At 57.3% G+C, this 18,068-nt stretch overlaps 1 protein-coding gene across 1 annotated transcript in view; it reads right to left on the bottom strand.

Moving 5' to 3' along the window:
• Window positions 1-1,218: 1,218 nt before the first annotated feature.
• The window catches only part of EFNB1 (ephrin B1), a 48,867-nt gene continuing 32,017 nt past the window's right edge, over window positions 1,219-18,068 (bottom strand). Inside the window, exons 3-5 of the mRNA XM_048318842.1 lie at window positions 7,698-7,790; window positions 6,626-6,754; window positions 1,219-5,683 (exon numbers count right to left, since the gene is read on the bottom strand). Coding sequence (XP_048174799.1) covers window positions 5,295-5,683; window positions 6,626-6,754; window positions 7,698-7,790 — 611 coding nt within the window. The 3' untranslated portion in view covers window positions 1,219-5,294. The remainder of the gene's footprint in view (window positions 5,684-6,625; window positions 6,755-7,697; window positions 7,791-18,068) is intronic.

Genomic DNA, 18,068 nt, shown 5'->3' with positions numbered 1-18,068 from the left:
GTGGGACCCTCTCTGCAGCTGCCCCGGGACACACATGGAGCACCAGGAGTGATCCCGTGGGGCTGGCAGGCTCTGCACCCCCAGTCCGTGCCGGTCCCACCCGGAGCAGCCCCGGAGCCGGGGGGACCCTCCCTCCCTCCCGCTCCCGGCCCGGGGGCGGTTCCAGGAACCTGTTAAGGCACTTTTCCCTCTGCTGGCAGGTCCCAGCACGTTTGGCACTTCCAGTTATCCCTGCGGGCATCAGGGCCCAGCGAAGCTGTTTAGAATTAAAAGCCTCATTTCATTCCCACTGGGATCAAAGCACGCAGAGAAGGAGGATTTTCAAACCAGCAAACCACATTTGAGCCCAGCTGGCGCACCCCAGGGCCCCCCATCCCGACCCCCATCCTGCCATTCCCTGCTTGCTCCAGCAGGCTCTTGGCACTGTCCCAGTGGTTCCGGCTGTGCCCAAGCAGCTCCTGCAGTGCTCCATCCCCAAGGCTCACCTCACCCCTCCATGTTGGATGAGTTTTCTCCAACCTCTCTTGGTTGGTGCCTCAGCCCCACTTTAACTCTAAGATCCCATAAACCAGACCCATTCCCTCACATACCCCTGTGGTCACACTAGAATTCAGCACCCACAGTTCCTGACAGGACAACCTGACTGGAGCAGGTGTGGTTTGCACCAGGCAGGAACTTCCATGACTCCATCCTCTCCTAAAGCATCTCCAGAGTGAGGAGGAGCCGGCTTCACTCCCTTCCTGTTTTTCCCTGTGCCTGTCTGGAGCGGGCTCATTCCTGCCAGGAATAGGACACCCCTGTCCTGTGCCAGCCACCAGCAGCTCCCAACAGGCTGGGCCTGCTCTGGAGCACAGGAGCAGCTCCTCAAGCCTGAGGGGAATCCAGTGGCCTCCAGGAGCCTCCAGCTGCAGGGACAGAGCCATGGAAACAGAACCATTTGGGCTGGAAAAGACCCTTAAGATCACCAGGTCCAACGATATCCATGGAGTGCCCAACCATATCCATCCATATCCAACCCCGTGTTCATCCAATCCTGAGTCCATGCTGTAAATACTGGACAGAAAATCTCCAAACTTTTCCTGACCAAACCAAACCCACCAGGTCCCTCCAGGACCAGCCGGTGAGGATCTGTCCCAGCCAACGCTTCCCAGATCTCTTCAGCCCAGACTGCGGTTTCAAGCCTGGGGCAGGAATAAAGCACACGGGAGACAGCCGGGATTCCATAGGAAAAAAACCCTTTTATTTAACAATATATCAGGTTCCATCACGGCTCCATGGAGTTCAGCTGCCACAGAGCTGTTACCGATGCCGATGATATGCTACTGGGCGGGAGAGCTGGGAGAAGGCGAAAGGAATCAAAACCAGGAACATGACACGAAGAAAGAAAATCTGCGGCACTGGGAGCGCGGCCGAGGAGATCCCGGCACCGCCGGAGCCCCACCGGGAGCCGAGGAGGATCAACCAGCACGGGGATGCTGAGGCCGGAGCCAGGATGTGCCCCTGCAGCCGAGGAGGTGCCGGCACAGAGGGACCTCGCTCCCCCCGTGCCCAGTTCCCCACACGGCGCCCAACCATTCCCGCTCGGCCCAAGCCCCATCCCGTGTGCCCCGCACCGGGACCACATCCAGGCTCCAGGTCCGTATCCACCTCTCGGTAACGGCAGTGGAGAGCGGACAGGGAAAATCCGGCAGGCCGGCTGCTCCAGCAGTACCATGGCACAGGGGTGGGGCAGCGGCAGCCCCGGCTGGTTGATGGCAGGGCCGGGCCCCTGGGGACAGGGGACGGCGCGGATGTGACGCTGTGGGATGTGGAGGTGGCACAGCTCTGAAATGTGGGAGCGCAGTGAGGACGTGCTGGGGTGCGGCGCTGCCGGGATGGAGAGAGGGATGTCCATCCCTGCTCCGGCACCTCCAGAACCCCCCGGGAACCCTGTGTCGATATAATGCAGGTTCACAGCCCAGCTCCCGGGAGCAACTGGGACAACTGGGGGTCCCCAATGCTCCCAGCAAGTGCCAGGTGACACCAGAGATGGCTCCAGGCAAGTCACCACTCCTGGGCAGGGCCCCTGCATTGAGGTGGGCACGGCTGAGGAGGAGCCACCTCAGCCCAGGCACCAAGCAGAGATGGGGCCACGGTGAGCTGGCAGCTGGCAACCAAAACAGGAAAACTGAAAATAGGGATGGTTGGGAAACAGATCTGCAGCAGGAGCAGCTCCACAGGCCTGAAAAAGCAGAGCAGGATCTCAGGATGTTGCACTGAGTTCTGCATCCCCAGGTCAGGGATTTTTTGGTTAAAGGTAAGAAAGGAGATAAATTTGATGCTCCTTCAGGTCACCATGTGTCCCCAAGTCTTTGCCTGTGGCCAGGGCACAGCTCAGAGCTCTGGGACTCACTGGGAATGAGCCACAGATTCTGGGATGGAATAGAATCCCAGACTCCTGGCTCACTCTCTGCTTGGAGCCCATCTGATCCTGCATTACATCGAGGGCAGGTCCCCAGTCCCGATCCCGGCAGTTCCCACACTCCAGCACAGCCCATGGGCTCCGGGCTGAGCTCTATGACAATGTTTTACACCCGTTCTTGTGGTTAAAATTTCTTTTTTTTTCATCTTTTTTTTTTAAGTTCTCATTTGTTTTTCTAAGAAAAAGCAACCAGAAAATAATTCGGAGTTTATACAAAACATCTTTACATTATTTCTTCCAAAAAAGACTAGTATTTACACAAACAAAACGGGGTGGGGGAAGAAACAAAAAATCCAAAAAAAAAAAAAGGAAAAATCAATCAAACTTCAATGCTTTCCACAAAAAGAACCCAAGGGACACACTCTGATCCAGGACCCAGCAGCCCGAGGTGCTCAGCAAAAACCAAGAGTTCTGATTTCACCCTTTCTTCACATATTTACAAGGTTTTCCAGCTGTTCCCAGCAGCAGGAGTGGGACTGATGGAGACCTCAGCTGGGGATGGCCACTGTGGGAAGCCACCAGCGCTGTCAGATCACTTTTGGTACAACCTATGGCCAGACTCTGTCCCTTCTCCACAAAAACCAAACCAAAACTACATCGTCCCCCCACTTCCCCCTCCACTCCAGCCACTACTCCCAAGGGATTCCACTGTCACTGTCACCGTCACTGCTGCCACCACTGCCCAGCCAGGGCTCTGCCCACTTTGGGAAACACAGGCCAAGGTTTGGCAGAGGGAGGAGGGAAAGGGGGATTTTTTAAGACACAATTCTCTGGGATTTCCCTATTGGGGAATGGGGGTCCTGGTGGGGGCAGCTCCCGGACCAGGATGGGCAGTGGATCCCACAAAGGAGAGGGGGACAGAAGGTGCTACACGGGGGAAGCGGGGGGAGCACCCGCTGGAGCGCATCTCTCCCGAGGGAAGCAGCCGGTTCAGGGCCCTGGAAGCAGAACCACCTTGGGATGCTGAGGGCAGGAGGGGAGCTGGGACATCCTGCTCCACTCCACCCCAAATTCCTGCCCTAAACCACCACAAACCCAACAACGTGACACCACGGGATGCTCCCATCCCACTCAGGGCCAAACCCCAGCACAGCAGCCGGGCCACCAGATCCCCCCAAGCCACCGGATCCTCCCAGGCCATGGATCCCCTCCGTCCCTGCTCTGCCCCCGCCCCCGCCCGCTCCTCGTCAAGGCACTTTAGCAGAGCAGCTCCCTCGCTCTTTGGGCACTTCCTAACGCGGGATTCGGGGCCCTGGGGACAGGCGGGAACAGCCCAGGTGGGAACAGCCCCGCTGGCCCCACTCCTGCTCCCTGAGCAAAAGCAGCTACTGCTGGAAGGAAAAGAAAGTGAGGAAGGGGGGACAGCCCGAGGACAGGCAGTGACAGGGCACTGCCAGCCCCGCTGGGCTCACTGGCATCAGCCACGGTGCCGGCAGCTCCTCCTGGCAAGAGGAAGCTGGGAATGATCCCACCACACAGGCTCAACCCCTTCCAGTTTTGGGCAGGAGATGGGCGAGGCAAGGGCAGGGGAGCCCGGGCTGTGGGACCCCCGGGAGGCGGCAAGACAGGGAATGCTCCTGCACCAGGAGCAGGGTGGGGAACAGGCACAGCAGGGGCTGGTCCCCAAAGCAGGTCCTGCCAAGGGGCATTGGATTCTCCAGGTAAAGCAGGAGGGCGGAAAAGCCTTTGGCTCAGCTCCCAACCAAGCCAAGCCTGGTGCTCCAGCCTCTTTGGGGGCTTCCAGCCCTGAGCACCAGCCTCCTCCTGATACCCCCAGCACAAGCTGCAGGTCGGGAACCTTTGTTTTCCAGTTTTCCTTTCCAAGGACAACCACCTGCAGTATGCCCAGCTTAGGAGGGGGCTGCAGCTTCCCCCTGCCACCCCCTACTTTGCTTCCAGCAGGCTCAGCCCCAGCCCGATGGAAAGCCAAAGGCTTTTTTCCACAGTGGGATGCTCCAGAGGGGTTGGGAAGAGCTGCCAGGCCACGGCTGCTCCGCGTGGGGCAGGAGCGCTGTCCGGCCCCTCGCGCACGGAACGCTTGAGACAGGGTGGAGATAGAATTTTTTTTTCTTTCTTTCTTTTTATAAAGAGACTAAAACAAGAGTCAACAGCTACGAACACAAAAGTTTCCAGGGGCAGCGGGGGGAGTGGAATCTGCCCCGTGGCCGGCGGGATGACGTGCTGGAAGGAGGTGATGGCGTGTGCCCAGAGGCGGCGGGCCGGAGTCCCACCCGGAATTCACAAAAATAAAAATGTTACAAAAAAATTAAAATAATTATAATAATAATAATAGTAGTAGTAGTAAATCGGGTTTGCCAGCTTCCTCCCTGCACAGTTGTCTGCATCTTGGCACCTTGGCAAAGCATCCTCCTCCTCCTCATCCCCCTGTGCACTCGCTGCTCCTGGGACCGAGGCCCCGGCGTCGCTCCAGGCTCGGGGAGCCCGTGGTGCTGGCGGGCACTTCCCGCAGGGCCGCAGGGGTGACGCGGGGAAATCCTAAACCACAAAGGGGAGGTGGAGTCTCCAGGTTTGCCAGCGGTGTCCCGAGCACGGAAAGGCACAGCGCCTGCCCCCCACGGCCGGCCACAGTCTGCAGAAGAAGAGGAGGAGGCTGAAGGCTCACCCTCAGAGTCTCGGGATTACAAAAGCTGAGAACTACAAAACTAAATACAAAGGGGAGAATCAGCACGTGAGCGTTGAGCCCTCCGCTCCCCGGCGCCGCTCCCGGCGCTGCCCGCGCCGTGCCGGGTGGGGCGTTTCGCTTCCTCCCTGCGGCGCCAGCCCCGCGCCCGGCGCTCCCGCGCTGCTGCATCGGCCGTTCCCAGGCTGCTCCTCACACCTTGTAGTAAATGTTGGCTGGGCTCTGCGGGGGCATCTCCTGCACGATGTAGACGGGGTGCCCGTAGTCCCCGCTCACCTTCTCGTAGTGCGGGCAGTAGTTGTTCTCTGTAGTCCGTAAGGGGATGATGATGTCGCTGGGCTCCGAGCCCGCGTTCCCGCTGCATTTGGGGCTGGCCAAGGTGCTGAGGGACAAGGCTGCGGCTCGCTGCTGCGTGTGCTTCCGGTGCCGCTTGCGGATCTTGATCAGGAGCACAACGAGGAAGATGATGATGAGGATGAAGATGACGCAGCCAGCGCCAATGGCCGCGAACACGGCCACCTTGGAGCTCAGGAAGCCATCGCTGGGACCTTGGGTCTCCTGGCCGTCCTGGTTGACGGAGCCTGCAAGGCAAGGGGACATGAGTCAGAGAGGTAGCCAGATCCATGCTCTATCCATGCATGGATTACACCTGTGGAGCAGGGGGATGAGTCGTCCATAGCTCCTCTCTGCCCCCCAAACTCAGTACAACATTCTTCTGCCATGCTCCCAAGGAGGGGAGCCCCCCACCTCCAAGGGGATGGCACTTGCTCCCCACCCTCCCTCCCCAGTGAGACCCACACATCCCTGGGAAGGACTGGGCAGGGCAGGCAGGAGCCTCAGGCATGCACAGAGGGGGCACCATATGCTCTGTCCCCCACCCTGCACCACTGCTCCCCTTCCCATCTCCCAGCCTATGGAGCAGAGTGCTGATCGTGTCCAGGTGACACCATTCCAGACCCGGGGAGCCTTCGCTCCCCACAACAGACCTGGATGCCCTTCACAGACATCCAGAGCCCCCCAGTCTTCAATTACTGACCCCTGGGCCAGGGCAGCCACAGCTCCCGCAGGGAGCTCAGAGGCCGATCCAGGCAGAAAGAAAAGAGAGACTCTTCCTGGCTTCATCTGATTCCACTTTGCTCTCAGAAGGGCCAGGAACTCAGGAAACCACCTTCAAAGGGCTCTCACACCTGAGGACCTCACCTCCTCCAAGCCCTCCCAGATGTATTGTGAGGAACACATGGGAAGAGGAGGAGGAGGAGGAGGAAGAGTGCTGAAACAGCACTTCCCTGCAAAGCTCTGCCAAGAGCTGGGAAAACAAACCCGAGCTGCTCTGCACCCTGGGCTTGGGACAGCAGCAGGATGGCAGAGATGGGCACAACACTTACGGCAAAGCCATCCAGATCCCTGATCCGGAGAGTCTGCTATCCCTGGGATCCAAGCAACAAGCTCAGCTTGGAGGGGCTTCATTGGCCCCACGGCAGGTAGAACCCCATCCTTCTCCTGGGGATCCCTGGAACACCCACCTGGCTTGCCGGGCTCCTCCACCACCGGGACCTTGCTGCGCGGGCTCTGCGTGACGACTTTCACGGTGTCATCTGACTCTTTGCTCGGCCGACTCGTTGTCAGCTGCTCTGGGATCACCGCGTTTGGATCTGGGAAAATGGAGGGGATGGATGGATGAGAAGCCTTAATCCAACCTGGAAGGCAGCAGCTTGCTCCCCCCTAAAGAAGTGCCCCCAAATGCCAGCCACTCCCACGGGGCACAGGAGTGCTGGGAGATGCCGAGAGCAACAGAGCAAGGCTGAGCTGCTCCAGGGCTTGTGGGAAGGAGGTCCCCACCCTAATTCCCTGGTTTGCTGTTTTCAGAGCTCCCGTGCGTGGGCTGGGACAGGTTTCTTGCTCGGGCAGCGGGAGGAAGGGAAGGGAAGGGCAGGCAGGAGGCCAAGGCTGCAGCACAGCTTTGCCTGTTTATTATAAATATAGGCCCTGACGTGCAAACACAATAATGAGAAGCAGAATCGGGAGCTGCGCATCTGAGTTGGGGCTGAAATGAGCCCGGGGCATCGCTGGGGCTGGGAAGCAGCTCCGGATAGAGGTGGGGGGGAGTAGGAGCTCCAGGAGAAGAGCCCATTGGTGATATCCTTGGTGTCCCACTGCCACCAGAATCCCCAAAGCCCGGTGGCCTCCACAGCTGAGAGCCACCAAGCCCAAGCCCTGATGCCTGGCCAGCTCCAATCCCCCCTTGGATGCCCGGGAAGTTACAGGGCACTGCCTGTGCCAGCTCCCCTAAGGCACTCGCAGGGCTCATGGGTCCTGTGCCGAGGTCACTTCCCGCAGGGATACAGCCCACAAGGTAACCGGAACAATCGCTCCCTTTCAACCCCAGTGCTCCGCACATGCGCCATGTTGGCAAGAGAAAAAAGGCAGGAAGCAAGATTCTAAAAATGAAATTCTGCTGAACTAACCCAGGAGTGCTCCCAGGAGCAGCTGGCCTGGCCTCAGTTTCCCTGGAATGTTGAACTCCCACACTCCCCAGAGGGACAGAGACCCTGTGTCAGCAGGCAGCAGGAGACCCCAGGGAACGGGAGGACTCACCCTGCCCCACTTTCATGACAATCTTCATGGAGCGTGTCTGGCAGACCCCTCCTTCCCGGTTCTCCAAGCCATCCAGTGTGCCGTTGGAAGTGGCTGCAAGAAAAGAGAGGGCATGTTAGACAGGTTCCTAGGAGCTGGAAGGGCACTGCTGGGCAGCTCCTTGCTGTTCCCTGGCATTACTGTGCAGGTCTCCACTGTCCCCTGGCACTGCCAGGCAGGTCCCCACCTGTCCCCAGGCAGGTCCTCATCGCCCCCTGGCACTGCCAGGCAGGTCCCAGCTATCCCCTGGCACCTCCTACCCAAGGGATTCACTCCTGATCCCCCATTACAGCCACATCTTCGTGCCCCAACCCGGAGCCCACTGAATTCCCGGCTCCTGCCCCTTCCAAAGCTGCCTGCAGCAGTGAGGACATGATCCCTGCAGCTTCCTCTCACTGCCACATCCACACAAGTGAGCCATTCTCCATGCCTGCACCCTCCTCCCCCTTTAATTCCTGGATAATTTCCTTTGCTCCTGGTGCAGAATGGGAACACTTGCATATGCACAGTTTAAATTATACATCTCTAATTACACCCTGTGCCTCGGTGAAGAATGTAAACTCAGAGCCCCAGTGGGCTCTGGGGGCTCTAATTGCAGGGCAGAAGTCACTTAAATTCGCATTAACTTTTCGATGGAGCCGGCACGGAGTTTTCAGCCCTTGGATCCCACGGGAGCACAGGGAAGGTCCCCCACCCTCTGGCCCTCTGCGGGGCTCAGGGCAGGGGGGACACAAGAGAGAACAAACCCAAATGAGAGGATTGCAGGATTAAGCACCTAAATGGCACATTCTGCTAAACAGACTGAAAAAACTCATTTCTGATCCCACAAGCGCCCTGGATGTGGCCGCTGTGCCTGGCACAGAGCCAGATCTGCCCAGGGACCAGGATGGTTCCTACCCCAGCACCTCCCTCCATCGTGGCAAACACAAATCATCCCAGTGCTCCACCAAATCCAACCACAGGGAACAATTCACCCAGGGAAGCAGTGAAACCTGGGAGGAGCTCGGCAACAGCTTGGGGAAGGCGATGCGATGGAGAATCACAGAGTCCAGGGATAATTTTCCAGACACAAGGCAGGACTTGGCCAACACAGCACAGCCAACACCTCCCTGAGCCTCAAGGCCAAAGCTCAGCCCCAGGGTTTCAGGTTCCCTGTGCAGCCCTATTCTGGCCTCCATCCCGCAAAAACGCAGGTCTGGGAGGGCAGGTGACTGATGGAAATTTGGGATGAATCCATTGGACCCTGCTGGGTGTTGGTGAGGGGACAGGAAGAGGCTGGACTACAGAGCAAGGACGTCTTTCCACATTCCCCTGCCCACAGCAGGAGGCTGGGTGCCTCCATGAGCCGCCACACTGGGATACTCTGGAAAGCACCCCCAGATCCTGCCGGGAAGCAGGCTCCAAGTCCATCAGCTCTTTCCAAACACCTCTGTGCAATCAAGGCTCTTGCCTGAAACCCCAGCAAACGTTTTCCTGATCAGGAAGTCCCTGGGCCATTTGCTGAGTTATCATCTCTCCCGCAGCAGGTCCCCCCTGCCAGCAGCTCCCGGGATGGAGCCGTGCATGCAGCTGGGATGGTGCATCCAGCTGGGATCTGCTGGCGGCCCTTCCGACAGCAGCACTGTCAGCACCAAGCCTCACGCAAACACCTGGGAATGCGGAGAAACGCCCCCGACAGCCTGCACAAGTTCTCTGGAATCCAAACAGGATGGACCTGAGCTCAGACTCCCCATAAAAACACATCTGAAGTGAACTCCAGCAGAAAGCTCGGCAGCCCAGTTCTCCCAGGCCAGAGGCACCGGTTTGGGGGTGAAATCAGCAGATACATCCCAGCTCACGGCCCTGAAGCAGCTCCTTGAACAGTTTCCCAGCTTCCCCACTCCATGCCATTGGTTGTTCCATCTCAAAGAGACTCATCCATCGAGGGAGAAGGGAGCAGTCTGTAAAAACCAGTCCCTGTGAGGCCTCACAAGGTCTGATTTATAAATAATTAACTAATTATATCAAAATGAGGCAACAAGCAAGCAAAGTTCACTGCGGGGGGAACCAGAAGATCCCATTAAGGCAGCAGTTCCTGCAAATAACTATGAGATGTACCATCCACGTATAACAAAAATATTAAACGTCCAAAGAGGACACAGGGAGCAGCTGGAGCCGCAGGGATGGACGAAGGGACACAGCTGAGCATCCTTCTTCCCACCCCACACTTGGACATGAAGTTTCTTCTTGTTCTGCCCATGGAAATGATGAGGGAGAAAGTAGCTTGGAGAGGGAACCACGTGGAAAAATGAAGCAGTTGCTTGAGGGAACAGAAAAAGGGGAAAACATTTGTAAAACCCATAGTGATGGTCTTGGAATGGCCTCTGGAAACAAGGACATGAGCTGCCACATTCCATGTAAATCCACAACGGGCCGGAGAGAAGCTGGATGCTTCATGCAGCTGGTTGGGCTTCCAAAAGTCAAAATCCTAAATCCCCAAATCCATCCAATGGTGCAGAGTCCAGAGAGTTTGACGTGAACACATAGGACAGGGTGATGTGAGAGCAGCAGGTCCCTGATCCATCAGGAAAGGCTTCTCCAGCACAATTCCCTGTGAAGCTCAGCGATGAAGAGCTGCTCCTCCTGCTCTGTTTCCTGCTTTCCCAGTGGAAGAAGCCCCAGCAGAATGCTCCAGGCTCAGCTCAGCCCAGCTCCAGTGGATCCAGACTGGGATCCAGGTGGCACTTAATGGATTCCCCAGGTGCCTGTGCCACTCACCGCCATGCTTAGGGTGAGCCGTGGTGACACCACCAATCCTCAGCTGCCAATGGAATCCAGAGTCAGCAACCCAGAGGAAAATGTTAAATCCACAGGCAAGGCAGCGGCTGCAGGAGAGCTGGGAGAGCCCCAAGCTGGAGAGAGGCGGCTGCAGGGCAGCAGCAGGAGGCACGGCTGTGACACGACGAAGGAAGCCAGGCAGGGAGCTGGGAATACCCAGGGAATAGGAAATGGCAGGTCTCAAACAGCACTCTCACCTCCCCATGCCACACCAGCAAGGCTCAACCCAGCCAGCCCCAGCAACACTGAGCGTACAGGAGCATTTTCCTGCCCTATTCCATTTTAGATGGATTCACAGGTTGGCTGTAGGACTGGGAGAGCAAAAATAACCTCTGGCCAGCGACTTCCAAAGGCCGATTTCCAAAGGCCACTCCCAGCCCGGAGAGCCATCAGATGCCTCTGCCCTAATGGAGCATTAAGCCTCGGGCTGCTGAGTGATGAGGATTTAACAGTGATACCATTAACCATGTAATTGCTTGTCAATTTAGAGGAGATGCTCAGCCACCATGGAAGCCAGGCAGGACCTCCACTCCTGGAATCCCACACGCCCATCCAGCCCAGTGACACACACCACGGAGCTGGAACAGATGGCTGAGACACCCAACAACCCCATGGTCCCGTCTCCAAGCCAGCAATGCCATGTGCTCTCCCTGCTGCCTCCCCACCGCCAGCACTCGGTGTCACCAGAGCTTTTCTCCCTCCCCTAAAAATATTTCAAAGGAGAACTCGGGTTTTGGCAGATGGGAGACGCTGGAAGTAATACCTGGCAAGAGATGAAGGCAAGGGTCTCTTAAATGGTCAGCCTTGGCCAGAGCGAGATGTTTGGTTTCTCTGCTGGATTCCCTCTAGCAGGGCTGCGTTATGATTTGGGCCCCAAAGCACAATTAATGTGCTGAGACTGTAGCGAATCCAAGTCTCTTTCCTTTTATTGCTCTTAATCACTCTTCCATCTGTGCAACACAGCCCTGCTCCAGCCCCAGCCAGGCACGGCGTGGCCGCAGCCCGGCCGCCGTCCCCACCACCCCCCTTGCCCCAGACCTGCACCAGGTTCGTGTTTCCATCACTTTAGGAGAGGTGGCAGCATCCCACCGGTGCCCCACAGCCTGATCCCAATCCCGCTGGAGCCAAGGGACTGATCCTGGCAAGGGGCAGCTGGTGCAGAGCAGCCTCAGCCCAGCCTGGACAACCCTGGGCTGAAAGGCCCTCCTGGCACAGGTGAAGCCCCTGCAGGTCACCCTGGAGATGTGCCTCCCACATCTCCGACATGCTCAGACACTGCCAGAGATCCCTGCAGGAATCCACAAGCAGACTGCACTCCAAATAAAATCCCAGCTCCTGCCACCTCCCCTCTCCAGGTCTTTCAAGCTGTTTTACACTCCCTCAGTACCGACACAGAGGTGCTGCCCTGGAGCCCAACCCACCACGGGCACTGAGCTCCTTCCCCCATCCCAACCAGGGCTGGCACCCCAAGGGACACGAAGCCACTTCCAGGTCACCGACTGGAGGCACCCGCCTGCTCCACTGCACACCAGCTCCCTGGGGCCTCCAGGGAGCACAGCTTGCTTACAGCCCCTGCTCCTCCTCCTCCTGCTCCTCCCGGCCAGCAGGGCCACGCAGCTCCTGCTCAGGGCATCCCATTATCGGTATTATTAATATTGATATCGGTGTCACTTCCTAGCTGTGGGGACATGAGCCCCCCACCCCGCACACATCCCCCAGCCCTTTCCCTGAGCTCCAGCACACTGGCTGGGGCTGCTGCCAGCGCCGGGGCAGGGGCTGTGCGGGGGGAGCCCACCCCACGCTGTCACACTGCCAGCGGGGCCGGCAGCCTTCTTCCAGCCTTCTCCCAGCCTTCCCGAGGCAGCTGCACCGGGAAGGGGCCCTGCAGCCCCTGAAACGCCTGTGCGAGCCAGCCCGGCCCTGTCCCATCCCCACACGGTGCAGGAGGTACAAGGCTTGGGTTTCACAGCCACTCCTGCCAGCTCCAGAGCTGCTCCAGAGCTGCTCCAGCCACATCGTCCAGCATGGAAAGAGAAGAGCCATGGAGGCTGCTCTGCCTGCACCACTGACCCCGGGAGGGCCCTCTCTGCTCTCCTCCCTGGCATCAGGGCAAGGCCAGGCCCATGCCCATGCCATGAGGCCAGCTGGGATTGCTGTGTCTCTCCCCACATCTGTACTGGGCAGGTGAGGAGCCTGCTGCTGCAGCCAGCCCATGGAGCACTGGGAATCTGGTCATCTCACCCCACGCTCCCTGCTCCAGCAAAGGCAGTGGGAAAATCCCCAGTTCAAATGCACTGCTGGAAACAGGAATGAAAACCATGGCATGGGGTTTGGCTGGGATGGGGTTCAGCTTTCCCTGGCCAGGGTCAGCATCCCCAAAATCAAATTAAAGAGTTAAATTAGACCCATTCCTTATAGAGAACAGAGGGACACTCACACAGTTACAGAGGGAAGAAGGGAGGGCACCACCCACCACACTCATCCTCACCACCTACAGCTCCACTCTCTCCCGTTCTTTCCTGGGGCAAAGGGAGAACAACAGGCAAACACTGAAGTATCCACTGGAAAAAGACACTTGAACCCAAGTAATGCTTACGTGAAAAGCTAATTTCCCATTAAATCAGCTTTCTGGTGGAAAATTATAACCAACCCTAATTAGTATAGTAATTAAGAGTCACTGTTTGATTGCAGGGAACCTCATCCAGGCTGGAAAGCACATCTTGGCTGCAGGACCACGGCTTGGTGACTCACTCCAGCCCTTTATCATCAACACTGTGAGATGTCCGTGTGGATGAGCTGTGGAGACTCCCAGTGTCCCCATCCTGCTCCCTGCCCAGCTCAGGGGGACCACAGCCCTAAATAAACCCTTTGTCTTCAGGTCTATCCATCCCTTCCAAACAAAGAGCACATCATTGGGAGAGGAGGGTGATTTGTACAGTCTCTGCAGTCGCCCCAAGCAACTGGAGACAGGTCGGATGAAAGTGCCAGGTAATTCCCCACCTGATGCTCCGCCAGAGCCATTTGTGGGCCCCACTGGGAGCAGGAGAGGAGGAAAGCAATTATTGCCTTTTAACAGGGTAAATCTCTCCTGTTAGGTAGCAAAACATCTGGGAGATGACTGAGAAATCCTTTGGGAAGAGGATGGGGACAGACACTGCCATCCCCAGCTGCAAGACCAATGCCAACACCAGCTGCCCACCTGAGCTCGGGCTCCATCCTCACTCCCAGGGGCTCAGAGAAACCTCAGGTTATCAGGGACAGAGAGGCTGATTCATGTGCAGATCTTCTGGAAGCTCCAGCTGCCTGGGAGAGCTCAGGGAGCCAAGGAGGTGCCAGGCAGTGGGGAGGGACAGGAACTCCAGGTGCTGTGGGACAGCCAGGAGGAAACCCCAGTGCAATTACAGGCAAACTTTGCATAAGAACCAGGAACTTCTGGATGTGGGGAGGTGACATCGGTGAAACTCCTGGCCCAGAACTGCAAAGAGGAGCCAGCCCAGGCACTGCTCCCACTGTGGTCGTGCACCCACTGGAGGCTGGCTCAGAGCAGGATCACCTGCGGCTCCCAGTGCTGCACCCCACAACAGCTGGAGCAGGAGATGATCCATTGCTCCTGGGGATTGCATGGCAGGAGTTGGTCTCTGCTCCAGGTGGACCAGCAGTGAATGGACCAAATGGTCTCCAGCAACACCTTGAGTTACAGGGTTTGGAAATTTCCAACAGATGCCACATAAACCCCTGACTATCCAGACAAGGATTTGCCTCCTCGGTGAGTAATGGATGGAGGAAAGGGCCTCCCTACCCCCAAATTAGAGCCACTGCAGCCACCCCTGGATCCCTGTGCTCCCACAGCCCCCTCTCCATGAGCTGTGTAACTCCCACTCCACACTGTCAGGGTGGGATAAAAGAGCTCAGGCATTACACAGCAGCAGCAAAACCATCACTCCCAGGGCAAAGAGACTCCATATGGAGGGTGACACCAATCCTCTCTGGAAAGATGACCTGCTTAAGGTGCCACACACCACCTGGGCCAGCCTGGCTGAGGGGTGGACAGACACAGATCCCTAGAAATTAGGGATGGAAAAGGGAGGCATGTCACAGTTCATTAATGCCAGACTCCCTGCACCCTGCGCATCTCAGGGTCCAAGTGTGGCAGTGCTTCCTGGAGCCCCCAGTGAGCTCTTGGTCTGATAGACAGCACCCACCATCACCAGCATCCATCACCACATCCCAGCACCCACCATCACACCCCAGCACCCACCATCACATCCCAGCACCCACCACCACATCCCAGCACCCACCATCACATCCCAGCACCCACCATCACATCCCAGCATCCACCCTCACAGGCCCCTCCGCACCAGTCCGGAGCGGCAGTGATGCCGACAAGCCTCTTCCCAGCACTACAGGAGCAGTGGAATGCAATAGGGATCCCAGGGGAAAAGCCCAGGGAGAGAGTCTTGATGTTATAGTTATTTAAAAAAATAAGCCAAGGAAGAAATATGCCTGCACTTCTCCATGCACAGCTTCCCAGACACACCAGTATGCCAGGATTTGTTTCAATTCCTCATAAAGCTGAAAGCTCCTTCTGCCTTGAGAGTCTCCTACTCAACGTTTAATCCAAAAGGAGCCAAGTTTAATCTCTTCCAGTATCCCAGAGGAAGCCCTTGGAGGTGACCATCACTGAAGAGCCAGGTCCACCACAGTCCATGCAGCTGCAGCTCCAGGAGATGCCCTGGGATTTGCTGCAGACATAGCAGGAGGAGCAAGGGCTGGAAGAGCAGGATGAGGAAAGGGAAGAGGGGATGCACCAAAACACCTGCTTTGCTGTGAGCTCCCCAACACAGCTGCCAAGGAAGCTCTTTGGGGGGGGACAGGCAGATTCCCAGTGTCCCAGGAACAGGGGGGCAGAGCAGGATCAGGCAGGTGATGCAGGGGAAGATGTCACCTCTTCACTGCCATCACTCCTGCACGTCATCTCTGCTGTCACCTCAGTGTTCAGGAGCACTGAGGAGTTAAACACGTTTTTTTTCTCCTAATGGGTCGTGACAATGCTAGAGATGCTCTTGGAAATCATTTCTCCTGGGGAAGAGCATCCTGGGACGCAGCCAGCCGAATTTCCCGGGCAGACAGCAACCAGTGCCCGGCTCCAGAGCCTTTGGCTGTGCCAGGGCCGCGGGCAGGGCTGGGCTGCCCAGCAGCCAGGGAGCTGAGCGGGCATGGAAATGCTGGGTGGGTGGTTATAGCAGGCAGGGACCCCTGGGCAGGGGTTTGTGGCAGGCAGGGCCCCCCTGGCCCCAGAGCAGATCAAAGCATGGGGTATTTACCTCCCGGCTGGGCGCAGGACACCGGCCCTTTCTGAGGGGGCTTTTCATCCCTATTAGGGCCATGAAAGGCTGAGCCATGAGATCAGCTGCCAGGGGCTGTCCAGGGACAGTGCTGAGCCGAAAAGGTCAGGAGGGAGGAGGAGAAGAGAAAAGAGGCAGAGGCTTAAGGGACAGGGCTCAACAAAATCACATTTACTGTGGTCACGCTCTTCAGACAAGCCTGCAAGACAAGGAACTGCGTGTCGTCTAAGGGCCATTATTTGGGTTTGACGTGGCCAGGGCCCGGGCTTTGAAGTCGGGAGCAGGACACCGTTAGAGCCATTTGTGTCCGGCCGCCGGCTCCCACGCGGCATCACCACCCTGTGCCAGCAGCTCCCAGCGGGATGGGGATGGAGCAGCAAAGCCCCAAAACCAGATGGATGCCACCAGGCCGGCTCTGCTTGGCCTGGGTGTGTCACAAGCCAGGCCCGTTTGGGGGAAGAATGAGGAAGCCACTTAATTGGGTTTTATCAGCAGAAGTTCACAGCTCCCATCCATGGCATCAAACGGCCCTTGGGCTTTCAACTCCCCTCCACCAAACAAGTTGTGGGAAGGAGGATGAGGAGCACATGAAAGTGGCCACATTCAAATGGCATCAGCAAAGAGCTGGCAGGCTGACAAAGCAGCCCCCCCACCCCCCACCCCCGGCACAGCCCCCAGCCCCAGGAACCAGGGAGGGAATTATCAAATCCCAAGGAATGCAGGAAGGAGCGTGAGCAGCTCCGCACACACACGCTGGCAGGGGCTGAAGGCTTCCCAAACCAACGGAAGCTGGAGGAGCGCAGCCAGAAAAGCGAGTATGGCAACGTGTCCTAAAAAAGCTTCCAAGGAGGAAGGATGATCCTGGCAGCTGGCAGGGTATAGGTGACCCCCTTCCCCATGCTGAGCTGCAGGAAAACGCTGACAGAGTGCGGCCCAGGGACGAAGCTGCGTCGCAGCAGCAGCAGCCATGGTTTACAACAAATAACTCTTGCCAGGTTAAGACTAATTGCATCTAAAAACAGAAATGCAAGACAAGGGCTTTAACACAACACTCAGGGTAATAGATCCGCTCTCGCTGCATCCCGCTGCCAAAAAGCGTTGGATTGGATTACGGACGTTATTACATCAAAAATGGATTGAAGGGCTTAAGGACTCACAATAAACAGCAAACGCCTCGGATTTATGAGGCAACATCTATTGGGACCTTGCTTTTCCTTCAGCATTGTCATCAAACAAGGGCTCTGTGCTTTAAAGAGGCTCACAGGACATGTGGGACACTGCGGCCATGCCCTGGGGCTTGGGAGAGGGACAGGTGAGAGATCCCACCTGTAAGAACACCTCGGAACCACCACCACCTCTGCAAACAGCTGCCTGGAGCACACCCCAAGGCTGAGCAAGGTTTGCCTGGGGTCTCCACACCCCACTGAACACAGAAAGGGCTGCCAGGACCACCACCAGCCCCAAAACCAAGTGCAGAAGGGACTGGGAACTATGGGAGTCCATCCAGTTCATCCCCTGCCATGGGCAGGGACACCTTCCACTAAAGCAGGTTGCTCCAAGCCCCATCCAGCCTGGCCTTGAACTCTTTCAGGGATGGGGCATTCCAGGGATGGACTAGGTGACTTTTAGCAGTTCCTTCCAACCCAAACCACTCTTTGATTCCCTGATCCAGAGCTCTGGGATAGCAGGGAGCCACTCCAGGAGCTCCTCCTCACGTCACCCTGCTGCCAGGACACAGGAATTAATGGATCTCTATCCAGGCACCTCATTACCAGAGATAGTAAAACTGGAGCAAGTTCAAAGAGGAGCAGCAAATGCAATTAGGAGCTGCAGTGAATTAGGAGGGGAGGTGGAGGGAGCTGAACCTGCAGGGCTGGATAAGCTGTGGCGGGGCTGGAGCTGCCCACGACGTCCTGCGAGTGCAGGCACCAGGCAGGGGGGAGGCTATTCCAGTGGGATGTATGTTGTAGGGAGGGGACAGGACACTGGGGACAGGGAATCCCACCAAGGCACCAAAGGCAAGCAGGGAAACACCCAGGAGACCAGAGATGGAAGAAACCACAGCACATCATGATATAAAAAACACACAATTCCCAAATTCCCAGCTCCTTCACCCTCTCAGCACTTGATCCTGGGGATGGTCCCCACATCCTGCTGGAGTCCCATGTGC

This window comes from Corvus hawaiiensis, chromosome 14, assembly GCF_020740725.1.
Source record: "Corvus hawaiiensis isolate bCorHaw1 chromosome 14, bCorHaw1.pri.cur, whole genome shotgun sequence".
Taxonomy (NCBI): domain Eukaryota; kingdom Metazoa; phylum Chordata; class Aves; order Passeriformes; family Corvidae; genus Corvus; species Corvus hawaiiensis.
This window is presented reverse-complemented; position numbering and strand designations above follow the sequence as displayed.